Raw genomic sequence first — 23,215 nt, forward strand, 5'->3', positions numbered from 1 at the left:
CTTCATTCTTCTTTACATCCACATTTGGGTCATAAAATGCATCTTAGTAAACGCAAAAAACAAGTAGGAATTCTTTCTTCATCACTATCATAACATAGATAGTATACAAATGTCAATTGATAGTCGCGTCTATCTCCCTATTTTTCTTCTGCTAAACGTAATGTATCAATAAGATGTTGATCTGGCGCCTAGATATTAATTTATTCAGTTTATAAGCTGTTAATAAGATGACCACAAAAAGAACGTATTCTGCAAAGTTAACCAACATTTCTAAGTAACTGAAGAAACAATGATGTCTATATGAGTACTCCTTTTTCTCCTTCCCTTCGTTGTAATTGTTATTGCCGGCAAGACTTAGAAATACTAACAGACCAAAACAAATTCCATAATGACATGGCCAGTGTCAAAACAAAATTCGTTACCAACTTCACAGATGTTCCTAATCCATCAAATCTTCCTTTGAGAACCGTCTTCTTTTTTCCTCTTTTTTTTTAAAAAAAAACTTCATTGCAGAGAAATAGCTTCCGCTCCTTTTTCTTCTTCCAAGGGAAAATACACCGGTAAAAGACGCTGATAGAGATCCCAATTCTCCTTGTCGAAAATACACAATACAATACGGTCTACGTTGTCCACATGATCCTCTAAACATTTTCGTGTACTCAACAATGCAATTCTCGCAGCAGGTTCCTTAGGGAAAAGAAATGCACCAGCAGCGATGCAAGGAAAAACCACAGTTGAAAGTTGATTTTTCAATACAAAATCAAAACAATTGTTATAACAATTTTCCAAAGTCTTCTTGTTCGCATCTCTGGGACCACACGTCAATAATACATGATCAGCGGGGAGATCATAGCCTGGAGCATTTTTCACTTGTCCTGGTTTCAAAGAACGTATTTTCTCACAATCTTTACGAAATTCTTCTCCTGTAGCTTCTTGGATTCTTCTATCTGCTCCTCCTAATGTAATAAGTAATTCATCCGTGGGGTTGACAACAGCGTCAGCTTTAATCATATCAATATCTCCACGAAAAACACTGATTTTTTTGTTGATTGCAGAATTGACACCAAACTTTGGATTCAAACCGGAACAATTCTTCCCTGTTTCAGCCCAAGTGGGTAATTGGTTGGCAATCACAACTCCACGAAGATTCACAGATGGAATATTTTCTTCTTTTTCTATCATGTTTACCGCAGGGTTGAAAATAATTTCATAATGTTCTTCTTTTTCTCTCCCTTTCTTCTGTCTCTCTCCCTGCTCTTCGGCACAGCAGGCATTCACAGTAGCATCCTCAACAACGTCTTGTATATCCAAGTCAACGTCATCTTCTTCTCCCTCTTCCTCGTTTTCCTTCTGTTTCTCGTAGCACTTCTTCAATCTTTGTACTGCAATAGAATCAACCTTGAATCTTCCTTGCGGAGTCTTGAACTTATCAAAATAGGAATTTGGGTGGTCAATATTTTGAATGATTCCTGGACCAAAATAACATACGCTAAAAGCTCTGGTGGATCCTTTCTTCATGGTACTGTCCAAAATCCACACCTTGTCTCCGACTTTGAAATTGGGTTTCGAATGACTTGTCATAAAATTTCGTTGCCGTCTTATATCTCTGGAATTATTTATCATGGGCTTTGTCTCGTAGTTCTCCAAGTTGCTGTAAGCGTTCAGCATTGTCCTGAAATTGACAAGGGGTGTCCAAAATTGCTGCATGTAGCATCCTACATCTGAATCCATGCAAAAGTTCAAAGGGGTTGTATCCAGAGGATACGTTAACAGTTAAATTGTGGGCTAACACAACAGATGGCAGCAGTTCGACCCATTTTCCTTGATCTTTATTACACAACGCAGATTTCAGTCCCTGTTCAATGTTTCGGATAGCTATCTCAGCTGTCCCCTTAGCGTAATGAGCTTGAATATTTACAAATCGAATCTGAGCTCCAATCATTGCACACAACTCCTTGAATAGGTTACTTGTAAAACATAGACCTTTGTCTGTGACTAATTCTTGGAAAATACCGTATTTTAAAATTACATTTTCATAAAGAAAACTACTTACTGAAGACGCTGTTATATCTGCTAATGAACCACAAATAGTATACCGAATAGCAGCATCGACAACGACAATCAAATACTTGTGTCTCAAAATATTACTCGAGGACTACACCCCTCCAATGTCTACGAAAAGGCGATAGAAGGGCGGCATTTGAGGATACGTTTGCAATGTACCATAAACAGAACCAGGTTTATTTTTGCTTGAGAGACAAATTAAACATTCCTTACATTATGATAGATATATTGTTTCATATTAGGGAAATACACAGATTTCACTAAAAGATCATATGTCTTAGAAAAGCCTCCGTGTCTTGAACCAATGGCAGAAGTATGAGCCGCATCATAAACTTTAATTCGTAATGAAACAGGTACAGCAACTAAAAATTTCATACCACTAGATGTTTTATGATTTCATACCACTAGATGTTATCTATACAAGATTCCTTCTTTAACCGTGAAATAAAATGCCTGTGTTTCAATTTTGGAATTTTTCTTTTCCTTGTTTTCTAACCAATCAAAAATATCCTTATAAAACGGGTCCTTCATTTGTCATCTCTCAGAGAAGGCTCGTCACTTAGCATATTGTTACACTCTGTAACAGTGGAAGAAAATACTCGAGAGTCTTCTTCATTTTGTTGCTCATCAGAAATGTCCCTGCGGGCACGAGAAAAACGTGAAAGTGAATCGGCTTCTATGTTAGATACCCCAGATATGTGTGTCACAGTAAAGTTATACTGTTCAATAAAACTAAGTCACCTGGCAAATTTGCATACATTTTTTGTCTGCTTTAAAAACAAAAGACCCTTACAATCCATTTTTTTAAAAAGTGACGTCCTAGTAAAAAATAACGAAAGGATCTAAAGGCATATATGATACCCAAAAGTTCAAGTTCATAAGAGTGTCTAGACTTCTCGCTTTTACTTAAGCTACGGCTACAATAAGCAATGGGTGCTAACTCTGGGTCTTCTGGAGAGGATATAGGTTGTTTGAAGACGGCAGCAAGACCGCGTCAATTGTTGATGCATCACATAACAAATATACAGGGTTTTTCGGATTATAATGCATTAAATATGGCGATTTTATGATAAGGTCTTTAATTTTCTCAAAAGCATCTTGTTGTGCCATATTGCACTCTGATACTTTGACCGGACAGTGTATTTTGTTATTCACGTGAGACGTACTATGATTCTGTTTGCGCTTGTTCTGTTCGTTCTTAGCAATGACAGAAGTATTCGTCGAAGAGAACATTCTATAATGCATATTATTATTGTTCTTGGCATTCTTACATTGAGGGGAACGAAAAGAAGAAAAAGAGTTACATTTCTGTTGATGAGGCGAGATAGAATCTACAGACTGTTGAGTATCGCATTCTTTCCCAGCGGATAAAATATCATAATGCAAACGTGCAAGCATTTCTTTTCTTTTCTGTTGTTCTTCGAGAGGAAATGAAACATGTGAATTATCGCGCAATGAAACGTCAGCTATCTTGGCGATAAATTCCGGTGTACAATACTGCAAGATTTGTTCTTTCGAATTAGCTTTAATAAGCGTCTTATATTTTACTATTAACTCAGGTGACTGTTCTTGTAATAGAAACTCACATAACGCATCAAAAGATGGAAACGACTTGTTGCATGTAAGCTTAAAATACTGAGGCAATAACCCTTCAATAAGAAAATTAATTTGCTGTTGTATAGGCATGGCTTTATCAAAACTAAGTATGAGATCTAGCTTCTCATAAAGGTATGTCATAATAGGTTCCCCTTCTTTATGATCTCTAGAACGAATGGTGTGTTCCGTCACCTTCTTAACTACAAAACCACCAAATAAAGTGATCATTCGTCTCTTTATGTTTACATACGACAAGTTCGCAAATTCGTCTGTCCTAGTTAAAGCTAGAAACCAAGATAAGGCTCCGTCCCTTAATAGATATGGAAGGAAATGACTTCTTTACTGCATTAAACTCATAAATGACGCAATAAGTTTCGAAATACTCAAAAAAAAACGACTGACGTCTTCCCCATACTTGCCGTGAAAAAATGTGGGGCGCACAATCGAATCTAGAGACGTAAGTCGAGCTTGTGCCATAATATCAGAATTAACCATTTTCACTAAATATCTCTAAATAATATAACTAAAAGCACATAAAAGAAAATAATACCACAAATTGAGAGGGAGGAGGGAGGGTGGTAAAAATAAATATAATTTCGTTAAATTCTAACGGTGGGCGGCAAACAAACTAATGCAAAATTATGTTCAGCTAAATGGGAAAAATCGAGGGTCACATATAGGTGTGCATCCACACAAGTTAAAACCACATCTCCGACATGTGCAGTCGCTCCTTGTTGGTCTGAAAACTCAGATAATGTACTGTACTCATAAACAACGAAATTGGGGATGCCAGAACCGACAGGTTGCGCCCAAGATTTTGTATTCATGGAACTTGACATAATGCGAGGTACGGGACCTGACCTGGGTTGCATTTAAATAAAATGTGAGAAGTATAAAAGAAACAGACTGTGATGTAAAAAGGGGGTGTAAAGGGGTAAGAAGGGAGTAACTTTCAGGAGAGGTTAATCTACTCGCACTTACTTGCTGATCTGATCATTGTCTTCTCGACGATTCCTCCAACGGGCCGACGTCCGTCCATCTCTCTATTTGGCTGGCTGGTCGTTCAAGTAACCAAGGTTAAGAGTCAGCGAAACCCGGACTGAGAAACCAACTTAGCGAAGACCGCAATTTTAGTCAAACTTAGAACTACTTTTCAAAAAGCAACACATCGTCGTAGATAGCTATCTGGCGCTAGTCGAAACGAAGGTGCTCTATAAGGCAGAGCAAGGCTATCAATCGTGAATTTCAAAATTAAGCTCGCGGTCTACATTCTAGCTTGTCTCTCGCTCCATGTCGACTGTCCCTGTCTCTCAATCGATTTTGTATGGCGTTCTTTCCGGGTTCATATCCTCGGTTATTCACTCTGTTTTGCGTCTCGATGAAAAAAGTGCATGCTCGTAGATTAACCAAGGTAAGGTGATGATAGGAATGCGGACGAGGTAGCAATCTGTTATTTTATTAATTGAAAAATTACAAACGCAAGAAATGAATGACAGACAGCAAAGGCAAATGAACTTAGAAAAAAAAACGATAGGTGAAACGAATGATGATTCTTTTGACTGAAATGTTCTTTTAAAATAAATTGTCCCATTGTTCAAAATAAGATACTTTTCCATATGTCCAAATACACATATCTTCACAATACTACTATAGAGAAAATCGAATTTCAAGCTCCCTTACTACTATAGAGTCCATAGATTATAGCACTGATTGACAGTTGTAGTACTCTGTGTTTTCTTTTTACTTGTAAACTGTTTACTTAACTTGTATTGCATTTTAGGGGGCAGACTACTAAATATTTTTCAGAAGCAAAAAATTACTATAAATATCAGGCTGTCCTTGCTCCTTGGTAACTACTTTTTTTGTAAAAGAAATAATATTTGTATTTAATTTTTATTAATGTATTTATTGTTTGATAAATTATAAATACAAATATTATTTAAAAAGTAGTTAACAAGGAGAATGGTCTACATGATAAGTCATCAACTGCGTTCAATTTTCTAGTCGCTGCCTTGCCTAGATTTTTGGGTAACTGGAATTCTGGTCACACTGTAATTTCTATGCGAGGGAACACTGACAATTCTTCCGATTCGAATTTTCTGTTTTAGAATAACGTTATCTATTATTGTGATAAGTTACATTTCGCTATTATCTCTTTCCACTGATGAAAAACGGGAAAAAGAAATATACTTAGCTTTTAAAAAAATATGTAGTAGTCTGTCCCATTAAATACCTACTTCAAGTTTGAAATACTTCAAATTTTACGCTGTCGCTGATGATGCTTTACTATATACACATTATACCAATTCTGCTGATTGGACGTTTCGGGATTTCAGTTTTCGCTTGTTAGTATGAACGTAGAAGTTCGTAAGGACGTCAAGGCTATATTTACTGTTATAAATGTGGCACACAATTTTAAGTCGGGTAGTAAATAATATTTAAATAGATTCAAATGGGTGAGTGCTAAATTTTGTGAACTATGACTTTCAATCGGCTTAGTAATCTATTAAAATAGCAGTACTACATATATAACGTAGAAAATAAATGCTTTTTGTTTACAAAGATTATATTGAAATATCAAACCTAACCATAAAACCATAAAGTGAAAACAATAATAATAAGTTTATTTTTGTCTTAGATAGATAACACCGCTCGAAAAATGAAACTTTTTAAAAGCTGTATTTGATTTGACACCTGACTTTATATAATTTGAGGTTGCTAATTACGAAAACGAAATTAGTTCTGCCCCATCACGTCACGTTTTTTCACAAATCGAAAACATAATTGCGCAATTTGTGCTATTTACACAGCAACGCTGCTAAGATAGAGTAACATTATGACAAATATTTATAACAAAGGAACATTATTTTGCGTCAGAGCTAATCTGAACATCGACATTCTAAGTAATTAAGGTCATCAGTAACGTAACTAGGTGGACAAACGGGGCTTGTGCCCCGGGCGCCGGATTGGGCAAATATTCGCGGGAGCTTTTTTGTTGGATTGATAAGGGTGCGCTAAGGCGCGTTCGCGACCCAGGCGACAACTAGCAAATTTACGTTGCTTAAGGTCATTAACAAACAACATATCTCATTTTTGTCTCTGTTTTTTTCACTTGGAAGCTCATAAAACTAGACTTCCTTTCGTGAGTAGTTCGTGAATCTTCACGTACCTCCAACAGTACTCCGCCAACATTGTTGTTCTCCTACTTCCCTGATAGTGGAATTAAATTGCTGTGATGTCCTGGTGAAATCTTTCATAATGTTCTTCACTTTAATCACCGAAGCTAGAAGGAAAGCTGTCTAAATGTGAATTCAGAAAATAAATTATAAGGCTCATTTTGTACCCTAATCTTTTAAACTTTTGGAGCATATTAGTCACAAGGTACTTGCAATTTTCGTCTCTGTTGTTTCCAAGAACACACGTCACTGAACACACCTCATGCTTTCTTTTCAACATTTGTCATACAATGTTCAAAATCTGACTAATCTGAGATTTTCTGATCTGAGAACCGATAAATATTCCTTCTTTTAACTTAGCACATGAAAGTTCTGCAAATGTTGTCACTAGACACTGGAAACACTGTCCATCTTTATTCAGACCTTTAACAAATTGTTTCATTAAGCGCGGTTGATTATGCAAGGTTGTACCATGACTTTTGAAGGGTCTACGGGGCAGATGTTTTTCACATTTTTACTTCCTACATTGGAGCATTCGCTGACAATCAATATTAACCCAGTATTTATTGCGTTCTCTGCTGTTCCATTCGCAAAATGTGGCAGGGATATTTGGTGTACACTCACTACTGTCCAAGAAGCATACGTATCACCTTCAGATAGCCGCACAAAAACCACTGATGATCCTCCTACTTTATTTTTTTAAAAACATTTCCATATTTTTGTAAATCTCCTTTAAATGTACAGAATGCATAATGGGTATACAGAGGGTTGTTCGTTGCTGTTTTTAAGGAGAAGGTCGTTCAAACTTCTCTTGTTGGAGTCAATGAAAAGCCTCCATTCCTCTGCATTATTGGTCTCTCAATCAGCTTACACATCGCTGTTATTGCGTTTCCAACGTGTAACGCGCTGTGATATCATTCAGTGCTACCAGATACAGTAAATATTTTTTTAATGTTACTAGAATAAGTAATTGCAGGTCTTTTATTACAAATTCATAGATAATCAGAAGGCTATGGTATCGAAAGTATAATTTTTATTTGTAATTGGAATCAGTACTTCTTCCGAAATATATATTTATCCGGTTATTTTCCTCTCCCCCTCACCTCTATTTTAAGAAGACTGTACGTGATAGGGCAAAACTAACTACATTTTTGGATGTCTCAGGTAAAAGCATTAAGAAAACCTTAATAGTTTCCAAACAGCAAAATTATTGTAGGGCACTGTAATTATTTAATATATGCAGTCTAATTTTACATCTTTCCTGTTCGAGACTTAACTGTTTCGTGTTTTAACTTTTAATCTGAAAATGGAATAAATGAGGAAGTTATATTAAACTTACACATTTATTATTATTATTATTATTATTATTATTATTATTATTATTATTGTTATTATTATTATTATTATTATTATTATTATTAGTAGTAGTAGTAGTAGTAGTAGTAGTAGTAGTAGTAGTAAACTTATAGGAACTGAAACATGGCATCGTTAACTATTATTATCATTTCTTCAAATGTAACACTACACTTACCTTCCGGATGATCTAGAAAGAGAAAAAGAACTTAATTAAATCAGATATATTTAATGACAAGAAAATTAATATGAATTATTTACGAACAAGCAAATTGTAGCGTTGTGAATACCATATACTAGCAGCTTGAAAAGACATCACTCTTAAAACATACAAGTTAAAACATATGGCAAGTTCTAAATATTCATAAATAGTGATCATATAAATCAAAATAAAACGAAAGATGAGCCATAATGTGTTCATTAAATTTTTAATTTCAACTCATTGACGTGAAAGTCAGCCTAAGAATTAGTTCATTGCTTTAACCAATAAGTAAAAAAATGGCACATAGTATTAGTATTCCACTATAAAATAGAGTTAAGCGTCAGTCAAAATTTCCTTTGTTTATTTAAACTGTTACCTAATAAGTGGTATATAAAATGAAAATTGGATGATTTGTAAGATGAGTAAACAAGATGGCGCTTGCTGTTGGATTTTGCTACTCCTGTGCTCCGTTTTATGAAATTTTTACTTACAAGCATAACTTATTTTAGAACTAAATATCTTATTACGGAATATGTATATTATATTTACGTTTTTTGTGTTATCTTTTACATTTTATCCATATATTTTTCTGTTTACAGAAATAGTTTTAGTGGCTAAATCTCATGCTGAAACTCGACGCCATAACGCTTCGTTGTCAAAATTGCATGTGTACTGTTGCCCTCACAGTAGCAGGACAATTCCTTGTTAACTTTTGAAGTCCAGAGACGGAATCTGTGAATTGTAACAAAATTATTATAATTAATAAAAGTGGAAAATGGGGAAACGGAAGGAATTATATAAAAGAAAGAAGAATTTAACGCAAAGTAAACGGTAGAAGAGCCAAAGGAAGTGAAGAAAGAGATGAAATAATTTGAAGAAACAGCTAAGCGCATCTCAATTTTAAACTGTTTGTTGCTACGTAAATATTATACACGCGTATAATAGTTTATTTTGACGACCAGTTTCACGATCATTTTGAATATAAATAAAACTCCTTAATGAATATAAATAAATATAAAGTTCCTTCTCTTCTCTCTTTTCTTTCCTTCGTTATTTATTTATTTATTTATTTATTTTTTGCTGAAATTTAATTTGCTTAAGTAATATATTATATCTTCTTGAAAATAATTTATACATGTTCTCTTTTTTCTTTCATGTGTACACGAATAGTAGCCTCAAACCGTTAGTAAAAAATTCTAATTAATTTCACTTACTACGGAATTTCTGGGAATGTTACTCCGACTTCATATTGATACTATGCTTTTTTGACTCCTTCCTACATGAGTACTCCATTCCTCCTTAATTCCGAAAACAATTCTCAATCGGAGAAATCCTCAATTGCAAGCGTGTTCGAATTATTACTCTTAAAATTTCAAAATTCAAAGATTTTTAGACATAATTTGAATTAAGCATTTTTTGAGATATACGCTTCATTTTGGTACAGGTCTGTTTGCTCTGTGCTCGACATAATGGTGAGGACGAAACGTACACTTTGTGGAAGATAAAGCAATTTATTGAGGAGTGGTTGAAGGTAATAGCGTCTTGCAACTTGCAACTTGCAAATTGCAAATTATTTAACACACCTGGTCAGTAGGTTAATAAAATTTATTTGCCACCCCTATTCAACCGTACTTCCATTCAAATGTCACTTTCCTGTGTGGCTATCTTATCATTGAACGATGACATTTGTCTCCGAAACGCTTTGCCGCGGAAATAACGTGAATGGAACTCCCAACCTAGATAGCCTCTGTGCACTTTGGAAAATATGAAATATTTCAGTTTAACATCCTATGATTATGCTCTCTAGGTTATGGAAGACGATGATGATGGAAGTGAATGATGATTGTAAGAATTGATGGAATGAGGAGAAAGTAGTAAACCAGAATAGCTTGAGAAAACATGGATATGATGGTAAAATGAAATTAAATGAAATCTTTGAATTTTACATCCCACGGTTATGCCAGCTAGGCTAAAGGAGATGGTGATCAGCAATTAATGAAATGGTTGAATGAGGAACGTGGGAAGAAACAAGAGAACCCCGAAGAAACCATCGCACATGGTGTTTGTACACCACGAAATTGTCTTGGTGGGAGCAGGGTTTGAACGCAAGGCCCCCTGGACAAGAGGTGAACACTCTACAACTGAGTCACCGCGGCCCCAGGGATATGATGGTTTCCATTGTGGAAGACGGTGTTTCAATATCTCACATCTAGCCTTTTTTTATTTTTTCAACGGATTTTAATAGCGATTGTTTGAAAATAGAGATCAAACTTCAGGTAATATTTTACGATACTCCACAAGAAATGTAAACAAAAAACAAGCAATGGGCTACCAATGATGTATCCAAAGAGCGGTTTTCTCTACAATAAGAGCCAACTGGTTCAGAACTTTGAGCGCACAATCGAACTAACCATTTTTTCTTTATATTTTTCTGTTTATTGTATCGTTAAATATCTTATAATATACCCTAGGGATTGACCAATAATTCCCCATAATCTACATTCGAATTCGCTCAAACCTAAGCACATGGCTAGCGATGATGTATTAGAACATCGTATTCTACGATGCATAAGCATAGGCCGACAGGGTTTGAGTACCGCTCAGGTTAGTTCCGCAGCCGACCTTTCTGGCGCTGCGCGAGTTGTTTGGATCGCCATTTCCACATGATTTATTACAAATAAAATATCAGTGGTATAATCTAATATTCGTATTCACTTTCAATGCCAGCCTGTAGTGGATAATTTATTTGATTTAACTTCATATCAACAGCAACGTTGTTTTCGTTTCCTACATGTGATACTACGTTGCAGTGCACCCCAGTGCAAACTTTTGCTCAACAGCACATTGGTGACAGCCTTTTGTGAAAATATTGATCTCACTCCTAGCTACAGAAATAGAAAACACTACAATATACATCATCACAAGTTTGATCATGAATACCATGACGTTCTTCATTGAAGTTTGTACAGTTACTAAGCGTCTTCGAGACAAATGTTGTTGTTCGATTTGAAGGTGACCGCAGGTGATATTTGAATGATAATCCAGTCTATTAAGGATAGCAAATACATTTTATTAGCTTATTGACCAAGTATGCCAAACAGGATGAAATTTGCAAGGTGAAAGATGCCATTATCCTTCACCCCCTTCCAAATAGTTGACCTTATCTTGCAAAATGTGTATGTTTCACTCTTACGATTGTGTTCGGCACCCAAAAAAACTCCCCGATACCAAACCCGACGAACCAGGTGAATAACGCCATTGAACAAAAGAAATACACTTTTTCATGTATAAGGCCATAGGCGTCCGCAGCAGAGGCAAGGGGAAAATGCTTTAGCCTGTATTTTTGAAAGGTGTTTGGTTGTTTCAAAACACTTTTATCCTGAAACATACGTCAAGGCATATTATATTTGGTAACACCCGCTAGAATATTTAATATAGGTCTAACTTAATGTAGTCCACAAATTTATGCAATATACCTCGATAATAATTGTTTTTCACCAACGTAAATCGGTCTTTGCTCCTTCCCGACCCTTGAAAAAATCCAGAGGGTGTTTCTCGATAAAAGTATTCTTATTCGGATCTGTTATTTTATTCAAGTGTGCATAGCATGAAGAATGAACCAGTGTTGAAAGCTAGGGTGTAACTGTTTTGAATATAAGCCACTATAAACAAGAATTAGAGAATTCATACTTGAGCGTGTTACTGTCGAAGATCATGTGATATATGAAGTATAACAGTCACAGTGCAAAAGCAAGTACTTCCAAAACACTGACGAATGAAGTACGTTAAATATACTAGTAGATTTTAATAAAATTAGCTGTAATTAACTCGGCAAAGAGACCACCTCTAGCGCACAAGATCGCTAGTGCCGATCCCATTTCTTGCCAAAACGACTTTATGAAGAACATATAATGTGAGTGGATTTTCTCCGCTGTTTCCCACCTCCTTCAATCCACTATTACGATAATCATTATCACTGCTCCGGATTTAGATTCGGAATATAATAACGGAATATCAAACTACAAAATTTCAAATAGCGCCTTCGGCACCGAAACAGCCGTGCTAATCGCGTAGCTCCACGTGATGTGACCCTTATGCAGAGTTGGTCTTACTCGTGATTAGTGCCATACTAAGGAGTTCGACTAACGTATGTTTCCTGCAGTACTCAGGCCTTTAGTGTGACACCATACCCTCAAAACGACTCTGCGTAGGGCCCTGTAAATCTCAGATTCCTCATTCCACTTGGGCTGTGGATCAAATTTGTCTCTCTAAGTAAGCAACCTAGTAAAAGTTAGTAATAGTTTTCATTTAAGGCAGGTTAAGCAGTATTTGGTCCAGAAAACGCTGAGGTTTCAGCCCTGATGAGCGTTTACTCCCCCTAAAGTAAAGTTATACTGGGGAATTAAACTTACAAAAGACCACGCTCGAAGGAATTTCTGTTTTGTTGAAAAGATCGGATTCGATTTTGTACGTGTATACTTATTCTTGATTTGCAAGTTTGACACACGATAGTTACAAATAAATGTATAATATCTCTATCATTTGCTGAGAAAAAAATCTTACCATAAAAGTAGTTATAGTTACCCCTAAATGCAGTTTCAGTCGAATTTTGTCCAGACAACGCTGGAATGCTGGCCATGATATTTAAGTCCCTAAAGTAAAGGTGCTCCTAGGATTGTAATCTCGCTTATAAAATTCCATTTTTGAACGTACCAAGAACTTGTTTTGTCCTATCTACCTAAGCAATGATTTTGTGTTTATAATGTACCCTTAATCTGCACCGTAGAGGGACCATAGAGTCACGGTAGAGGCATGTTATAAATACATGTATAACATTACACTGCCCATTTATGACAAACTATTACCATAAAAATGATATAATTTCCTCTAAATGCAAATTGAGTTGAACTTGACCACTGAGCGCTGGAAGTTTAGCCATGATAATTAAGCCTCTAATGAAGGGCCACACCAAGGATTGTAAGTACGCTTATAAAATACCATTTTTGAGTGTACTAAATGCCTGTTTTGTCCAAAAGATAAAATGTATGTATTGTGTTTGTATTAGTATTCGTATTCTTGGTTTGCACCGTAAAGACATCTAGTTTGATATAGATATACGCATAACTGTACAAAAATAACTTTTGATCAAAGAATATAATTAGTTCATATTTTAAAGCCGATAGTATTGAGTAAAATGGAAATAAAGCTCTCATTTATCTTCGTAGTAAATTATGTATAAAATGTAATCGTGTCTAATCGCTTTTTTATCCGTAACTCATGTGGTAACATCACATGTGTCGTAATGTGCTCTGCGGTCTGGTGAGAAAGTTTCACCTAAATGTGACTAGGGTCCAATTTAATAGTTATTCAGAATTAAAATATTATACTAAAAGACTTGTTATTGACAATATTCCCCATTTAGTATAACTTTCAGATGCATCAGTGAACTTAAACTTACCTCTTGACCTTGATAATACTTATTTCACAGAAATTTATCAATGTGGATATTACGTACTGTCATAAGTACAAATCTTTACCTACACTATGTATATCAAAATAAAGTAATATTTGTGATATAATAAGTTTACTCAAAAATATAGTATAATACACTTTTATATTTAGCAAAATGTTAATTAGTTGCCGGAAAGCGGGGCACATGTGGATGTTTTATAAAGAGTGTTCAGAACTGAGCGTTCTTCTCAATAAAAACTAACGCCAGTAAGTAAATGAAGAGGCAGCAACATAAAAACTAATGTTTTTTCTCCCCAACAGGGGTGAGTGAGTGTGTGTGTAAAAACGTGACACCAAGAAAGCAACGGTAGCTACGTGTATTGTGTAAATATCGCATTAATCCACATATAATAATGGTCATATAGCAAGTTTGTTTGTATTTTTTGAATTCATATAATCTTGTTTGTTAGGAAATGCAGATATATTGAACAGTCTCAAAGCAACGTTGTAAATTATTAAGAAACCAGCGCCTATACAAGGATTACATCGACCAAATGGTCCATCCACGCCGGATCAGAATTCAACAGTGCAGTTAACAAGGTAGGTAGTGAGTGCATATTTCAATATAATATTATCCTTCTATCACTTATACAAAATAAGCCTGTAAAAGCAAAGCCTCATTTAGAACGTAAGTGTTAAAAGTGTATTTAATTTGAGTGAAGCATGACGGACAGAATGAAAGAATTAGTTTTCAAGAGAGGTCAAATTAAGGCCAAACTTACTCGTTTTAAAACTTTTGTAGATAGTTTTACAGAAAATCAGAATATTACGCAGTTAGTGTTACGTTACGAGAAAATAAAACAGTGCTATGATGAATTTGATGCAATACAATCCGAAATAGAAATGTTACAGGGTTCATCAGAAATTGATCAGGAAACGCAAGAAAGAGAGCAATTCGAGAGTACTTATTTTGATTTAGCAGCTAAGACGGAAGTGTTCATAAATCAACACTGCTCCAGTGCAAAGAAAAATAAAAATAATGAAGCAAGCAATTCTAATCCATCAGTTAGGTTGCCGGAGATAAACCTTCCGACCTTTTCTGGAAGCTACGATGAGTGGTTGTCGTTCTATGACACGTTTCAGGCATTAATACATAACAATAGCACATTGCAGCCAGTCCAAAGGTTTCATTATTTACGTTCTTCTCTACGTGAGGAGGCGCTTGAAGTAATACAAGCCTTGGAAATTTCTTCTGAAAACTATGACGTAGCATGGACTTTACTCAAAGAACGTTTTGAAAACAAAAAGTATATTGTTAACAAACACGTCAAAGCTTTATTTGAAATGCAAATGGTGGAACGTGAGTCGGCTGTTTCGCTTAAATCTCTTTTAGACAGCACAGTAAAACATTTGAGGGCTTTAAAATCATTAGGGCAACCGACAGAAAGCTGGGATGCATTACTTATTTATTTGATTGCGACCAAACTAGACAATACAACACATAAGGAGTGGGAGAAAACACAATCAACGAATGAATTACCGAGCATGTCACAGCTGACACAATTTTTACAGCAGCGTTGCCAAGTTTTAGACGCAGTTGATAATAAGCGTAGACCTAAAGATACACCCTCAGTTCCAAGTAACAAATATCAACAAACAAATAAGGCAGGCAAAAAGAGTTCTTACTCAACGACATCACACGTAACGTGTTCCGACAACAATGCATGTCCCAGCTGTAAAGGCTCACACAAATTATTTCAGTGCCAATCATTGTTGAGAAAATCTATAGGAGATAGAATTAAAGAAGTTAAACGTCTTTCTTTGTGTATAAATTGTCTCAAACGAGCGCATAAGGCAAATGAGTGCTTATCAGGTAATTGTAAAATATGCAATAAAAAGCATAACACATTACTGCACTACTCGCGTTGTCCATCGCCCACTAGAGCGAATGAACCACAAGATGAAAGGGAAATAGGTCAAGGTCAAAACACGCTCGCTGCGACCACATCACTCGGGCAGGAATGTGAAGATAAGAATATTCGTTCTACAAACAGTGTACCGCAGAATCTTAGAAGACCTCCAAGCGTTATGCTATCCACAGCTCTAGTATATGTTAAGGATAAACACGGTAATTTTCAAATGTGTCGAACACTTCTCGATTGTGCTTCTCAGTCCAACTTCCTAACAAATAGAATGGTTCAATTATTGGGACTAACAAAGAGTAATAGCGTTGTACACATAAATGGTATAGGTAATGCTAATACAAGGTCATGCCATAGCGTTCAGGCTACAATTAAGTCAAGACATAACAATTATTCAGCCACATTAGACTTCATCATATTGCCGCAAATATTACAAGACTTGCCTATGGTTCGTGTAGACACGTCATCGTGGGAAATACCTTCCAACATTGAATTAGCAGATCCTAACTTTAACATACCACAGCGTATTGACATGTTGTTGGGGGCGGAAGTATTCTTTGATCTACTTTGTAAAGGGCAAATAAAACTCAAGGCAGGGTATCCAACCTTGCACAAAACATTGTTTGGTTGGATTGTAGCTGGAAAAATAGACAATCAACCACACATTTCGACAAATGTGTGTCACCTCTCCACAACAGAAAAGAAACACGAGCAATTACAAAAATTCTGTACGATAGAAGAATGTTCAATGAAACATCCATTAAGTCAAGAGCAAGCAGAATGTGAAAGACACTTCAAAGAAACACACCGGAGAGACGAGACTGGGAGATTCATCGTCAGACTTCCCTTTAAAGAAAATGTGAAGAATCTTGGTAAATCCAAGGAGATTGCAACGAGAAGACTTTATTGAATGGAAAAAAGGCTTATGAAGGATACTGAGAAAAAAAGGGCATATATATCGTTCATGAAAGAGTACGAAGATTTGGGCCATATGGAAGAAATAACTAGAGCAGAGAGCGATACAATGATGCCAGACTATTATCTTCCCCATCGTTGCATAATGAAGGAGAACAGTACTGCTACCAAACTCAGGGTTGTATTTGATGCATCGTGCAAAACAACTTCCGGACTTTCATTAAATGAGACGATGAGAGTCGGGCCTACAATCCAAGGAGAATTATTTTCCATAACAGCAAGATTCAGTCAACATCAATACGTCATGACAGCTGATATAGAGAAGATGTATCGCAACATTAGGATACATGATTCAGATGCAAACTACCAGAAAATACTGTGGAGAGAAAACCCTCAAGAAGCATTAAAGATATATCTACTCAAAACTGTAACATATGGTACTGCAGCAGCTCCTTTCCTAGCCACTAGATGTCTTCAGAAACTAGCCATAGAAGAGAAGAAGAATTTCTCTAAGGCAGCAGAAGTTGTAATGAGGGATTTCTATATTGATGATCTTCAAACAGTTACAAACACGAAGAAGGAACTACATGAATTACAGGGTCAACTCACAAATCTTCTGCAAAGAGGTGGGTTTTGTTTGAGAAAATGGTGTAGCAACGACACTTCACTCCTTTCAAAAATACCCAGTGAACTTCAAGAATCAAATTTCACCGTTCAACCAAATGATGATTGCATTACAAGAAGTTTAGGATTGTTGTGGAATCCCATTAAAGACACATTTTCTTTCTCTGTCAAACCGAGAAACAACCCTCAACAAATCACGAAGAGGACTATTCTTGCTACAGTAGCGAGCATATTTGATCCCTTAGGATTAATAGGACCAGTTATTCTTAAGGCAAAAATATTTCTGCAACGTTTGTGGGAATTAAAATTGAATTGGGATGAAAAGGTTCCAGCCCCATTGCATCCAGAGTGGGAAACTTTTGAGCAGCAACTTCAAGAGTTGGAATCACTACATGTTCAGCGGAAGGTTATTCAAGAAACACAATTGCAGGTAGAACTCATGGATTTTGCGACGGATCTCAGAATGGATATGGAGCTTGTATATATGTAACATCTAGCACAAAAAATGGAAAATTCACAGCAAACTTACTATGTTCAAAATCTCGAGTAGCACCTTTGAAGAAGACAACTATTCCTCGCCTAGAACTTTGTGCAGCTTTGTTACTTTCACAGCTAACTCAGAAAGTAATACAAGCATTACATTGCAAGATCGATAAAGTTGTTTTGTGATCAGATTCCACCATTGTATTACCATGGATAAGAGGACCTTGTTCTCAATGGAAGACGTATGTTGCAAATCGTGTGGCGGAAATTCAACAACTGACTTGTAACTATGAATGGAGACACATCAGAACAGAGGAGAATCCAGCAGATCATATATCGAGAGGATTGACACCGTCAGAAATTCTTGATAATGGATTATGGTGGCATGGGCCTTCCTGGTTATCTGAGAAATTAGACTTACAGACGAGGGAAGATGTTTGTGACCTAAGCGATGTTCCCGAGCAACGAAGAAATACAGCAGTAATGGTTTCTACAACACCGTGTCAACTCTTAGACAGATATTCTTCATTAAGAAGATTGCAACATGTAACGGCTTATTGCTTACGATTTGCGCACAACATGAGAAGATCTAATTGTGACAGACAGCATGGATATCTTACAGTAAGTGAATTACATGAAGCACTCGAATGTCTTATTAAACTATCACAGCAACAAGCATTTCACAAGGAATTAAATGCATTGAGATCAGGAAAGGAAATCGACAACCAAGGTCAACTGAGAAATTTGAACCCATACTTGGGTGAGAGGCAAATCATCAGAGTCGGAGGAAGATTAAATGCAGCAGATCTTACTGAAGGACAGAAACATCCTATTGTACTTCCGGCTAACTGCAACTTGAAAAGTTAATTGCCCAAGAAGAACATAAGAAGCTATTGCATGCCGGTCCTCAATTATTGTTATCATCCTTGCGACAATCATATTGTCCAATACGTGGACGGAACTTGGTTCGTCAAATTGTGCATCAGTGTGTCACATGTTTCAAAAACAATCCTAAAGATGGTAAACAGATGATGGGAGATCTACCAGCTGACAGAGTTCAACCAACAACACCATTTCTTCACAGCGGCGTTGACTACTGTGGGCCCATTTACCTTAAATCGAGTAACCGACGGGGAGCCAAACTCCATAAGGCATATATAGCAATTTTCGTGTGTTTTGCGACTAAGGCGGTTCACATTGAACTTGTTAGTGATCTATCTACAGAGGCGTTTATTGGAGCATTAAAGCGATTCATGGCTCGTCGAAGAAAATGCGCTAAACTGTATTCTGACAATGCAAGTAACTTCGTTGGTGCAAAAAGGGAACTACAAGAATTGAATACTTTATTTCAATCAGAACACCATAAAGAAAAATTACATAATTTTCTAGCAGCTGATAACATCACGTGGGTTTTTATTCCAGCAAGATCACCAAACTTCGGAGGCTAATGGGAATCATCAATTAAATCTCTCAAATATCATTTAAAGAGAGTTGTGGGAAATGCTTCACTTACCTACGAAGAGATGAACACTATTTTGACACTGATTGAGGCTTGCTTAAACTCTAGACCCCTAACACCATTATCAAATGATCCAAACGAACTACATCCTTTAACACCTGGTCATTTCCTAATAGGCGACGCACTCACTACCATGTCAGAACCTAACTTGAAAAATATTTCTGTCAACAGACTTTCGAGATGGCAATACATACAACAACTTCATCAGCAATTTTGGTCCAGATGGTCAAAGGAGTATCTATCAAGTCTTCTAGAACGATCCAAGTGGAGAAGAAAATTTCCCAATCTTCTGGAAGGTGATTTAGTGCTCATCAAAGAAGATAACATTCCACATCTAAAATGGAAAACTGGACGTATTGTGCAATTGTTTCCTGGGAAGGACGGAATAGTACGAGTGGCGACAGCGAAAACTACCAGAGGTACAACAACAAGATATATTCGTCAATTGTGCCCGCTTCCTAAGGAGAGTTAATGTGTTGGTGTTATTCATAGTGTGTACATTGTGTGATTCATAGTGTTGTGTTGTGTGTGCATTATTCTGTTTATGTCTATATCATTCATTTATAACTTGTGTTATCTATTGTTGTGTATATTAAGTTCATGAACCAAATTAATCATTCATAGATTTGTTGAAGGAATTCCTTCAAGGCGGGCGGTATGTTCAGAACTGAGCGTTCTTCTCAATAAAAACTAACGCCAGTAAGTAAATGAAGAGGCAGCAACATAAAAACTAATATTTTTCTCCCCAGCAGGGTAGAGTGTGTGTGTGTAAAAACGTGACACCAAGAAAGCAACGGTGGCTACGTGTATTGTGTTAATATCGCATTAATCCACATATAATAATGGCCATATAGCAAGTTTGTTTGTATTTTTTGAATTCATATAATCTTGTTTGTTAGGAAATGCAAATATATTGAACAGTCTCAAAGCAACGTTGTAAATTATTAAGAAACCAGCGCCTATACAAGGATTACATCGACCAAAGAGAAGACCTGAATAAACTATTACGCCTCATTATTGCGTAAAACACACATTACTTACTTTCTCTACTCTGTAATTATCACATCTACTGAGGAGTGACTTCAAAATATTGCGAAACTTTCTAATGAAGATCGTATTTTGGTATAATGTAGAATGATTAGATATACACGGTATACAGAAGACATTGCGATTGTTGCAGAATCAAATCAATAATATGTAGGAAAATTTGAGGAAGAGATGTAAAAAAATATCAGATGAAAAATGTTAGAAAAACAAAAGCCGTGTTTATTAAAACGAAGCAGGCAATCTTGAATATTGAAAAAGGAGGGGAGAATATTAAATAGGTGATTACTCTTCATTACCTTGGTGTCGTTATTATTCATGGTGTGAAGTGCACCGGTGAGACAAAACCAAGAATGTGAATGGCGAAAGAAATCTTTCGGAGGAAGAAAATTCTATTTTTCTTTTGCGCTGTAAAGAAATAGATGATAAAAAGACAAATCAATTTCTTCGTGTTGAAAATTGTACTATATAAGTCATAAATATGGATAGTATCCAAACATGATTAAAACTATTGGAAATTATCGAAACGGGGCTGTGAATGAGAATGGATTGAATTAGCTGGTTCGAGAGGGAAATGAATCCGAGAACGTGAGATATTCATGTGAAGAAGATAACAATTTTAGATATAACGGATAAGAGCAAGATAAACGAATTGGGATATTTACTAGAAAAAATAGTGATATGTAACAGGGTAATATAAATTAAAATTCTGGAACAACTATGTAACAGTAATAACTACTAACTTGCATTACTAGAAACACATACGTATGAACTATTAATGATTTTGTAGCTCTTTTTAATATTCCCTTTACCGAAGTCACGAAATCTTTAAAGGCTTTTTACATTCTAGTCTTAGGTTCTTATCATTTCTGTTATCTTCATGGCAGAGTTAAAATATCTACAAGTAATATGAATCGATCAGTGAAGCTATATCTACCATCTTAGTGCTACATCTAGTATAATTCACATGCATTTTGCATCTAGCATCTTCACTTTAGCATCTAGATCAAATCTAGCATAATTTTATTTTCCCCTCTGGTGAACAGAAAAAGAAGGAAAATTTAGATGGTTCAAGGACCGTGTGGAATTATTCTTCTTAGTTGAAACAATGGTTGGAACAATGAAACCAGTCAGTATTTCCGCGGTTGTAATTTATTGTTGAATTCAGAGAAATGTTCAAATAGAAAAATGTGACTCTACAAAATATATTTATTTACCCATAGTTTTATTACTCTCAATTGTAACCTGAATGTCTGGTTATATGGGATGTTTCTATCGCTTTCAATTTACAACTTGAGAGGTGAGGAATGAGCGTCAGGGGACAGCTATAATACCCTAAATGAAATTCTTCAGGGCTGTGTCAGATGCAGCATGTCTGTACATACGGTATTTCTTAAAATGTTATCCATTCATAAAATATAAATTCGACCTTCCTCCTCTATAATGTGCCATTCACCAATTAATTTCATTATTAGTGATGACAGCGTCATATTAGTTTTGTACATGAATACAGTTGAAAAACTTCACTAAAATAATGAAGATGAGTAGGGATAGTCTTTAAAATTAGTAAGAGAAGATAATTTGAAAATCTGGCATAATTTACAAAAATCTAGCATAATTCGGACTCGTGTATGGCATCATCACGAGTCACGAGTGTTGCAACCCTGGAATAGATTAACGAGCCTTACTTTACCAGGTTTTCCACAAGATAATACATGAGTCATGTCGATGAATGATATAGCATCCGATAATTTTATTATTCCACATAACAGCGGCTCCAACAACTCAGATGCACAAATTTCAAACTCCCGTAGAGATTTGGCAAATGAAAAAAGGATGAACATCCTATATTTTTAAATACAGAATGTTTGAAATACTTCAAATTTGAAATACTTCAAATTTTACGCTGTCGCTGATGATGCTTTACTATATACACATTATACCAATACTGCTGACTGGACGTTTCGGGATTTCAGTTTTCGCTTGTTAGTATGAACGTAGAAGTTCGTAAGGACGTCAAGGCTATATTTACTGTTATAAATGTGGCACACAATTTTAAGTCGGGTAGTAAATAATATTTAAAAAGATTCAAATGGGTGAGTGCTAAATTTTGTGAAATATGGCTTTCAATCGGCTTAGTAATCTATTAAAATAGCAGTACTACATATATAACGTAGAAAATAAATGCCTTTTGTTTACAAAGATCATATTGAAATATCAAACCTAACCATAAAACCATAAAGTGAAAACAATAATAATAAGTTTATTTTTGTCTTAGATAGATAACACCGCTCGAAAAATGAAACTTTTTAAAAGCTGTTTTTGATTTGACACCTGACTTTATATAATTTGAGGTTGCTAATTACGAAAACGAAATTAGTTCCGCCCCATCACGTCACGTTTTTTCACAAATCGAAAACATAATTGCGCAATTTGTGCTATTTACACAGCAACGCTGCTAAGATAGAGTAACATTATGACAAATATTTATAACAAAGGAACATTATTTTGCGTCAGAGCTAATCTGAACATCGACATTCTAAGTAATTAAGGTCATCAGTAACGTAACTAGGGGACAAACGGGGCTTGAGCCCCGGGCGCCGGATTGGGCAAATATTTGCGGGAGCGTTTTTGTTGGATTGATAAGGGTGCGCTAAGGCGCGTTCGCGACCCAGGCGACAACTAGCGAATTTACGTTGCTTAAGGTAATTAACAAACAACATATCTCATTTTTGTCTCTGTTTTTTCACTTGGAAGCTCATAAAACTAGACTTCCTTTCGTGAGTAGTTCGTGAGTCTTCACGTACCTCCAACAGTAATCCGCCAACATTGTTGTTCTCCTACTTCCCTGATAGTGGAGTTAAAT

At 35.9% G+C, this 23,215-nt stretch overlaps 2 protein-coding genes across 2 annotated transcripts; both read left to right on the top strand.

The window, feature by feature from the left end:
• The first annotated feature begins 14,565 nt into the window (after positions 1-14,565).
• On the top strand, positions 14,566-16,674 carry LOC145682860 (uncharacterized). Its single transcript, XM_081754226.1, has one exon. The coding sequence runs from the start codon at positions 14,566-14,568 to the stop codon at positions 16,672-16,674; it is 2,109 nt and encodes a 702-aa protein (XP_081610352.1).
• Positions 16,675-16,728: 54 nt separating this feature from the next.
• Positions 16,729-17,793, top strand: LOC145682861 (uncharacterized). The gene has a single exon (XM_081754227.1). It carries the CDS (start codon positions 16,729-16,731, stop codon positions 17,791-17,793), a length of 1,065 nt encoding a protein of 354 aa, XP_081610353.1.
• Positions 17,794-23,215: the final 5,422 nt, after the last annotated feature.

This window comes from Thermobia domestica, chromosome 4 (genome assembly GCF_964235325.1).
Source record: "Thermobia domestica chromosome 4, izTheDome1.hap1.1, whole genome shotgun sequence".
Lineage (NCBI taxonomy): Eukaryota > Metazoa > Arthropoda > Insecta > Zygentoma > Lepismatidae > Thermobia > Thermobia domestica.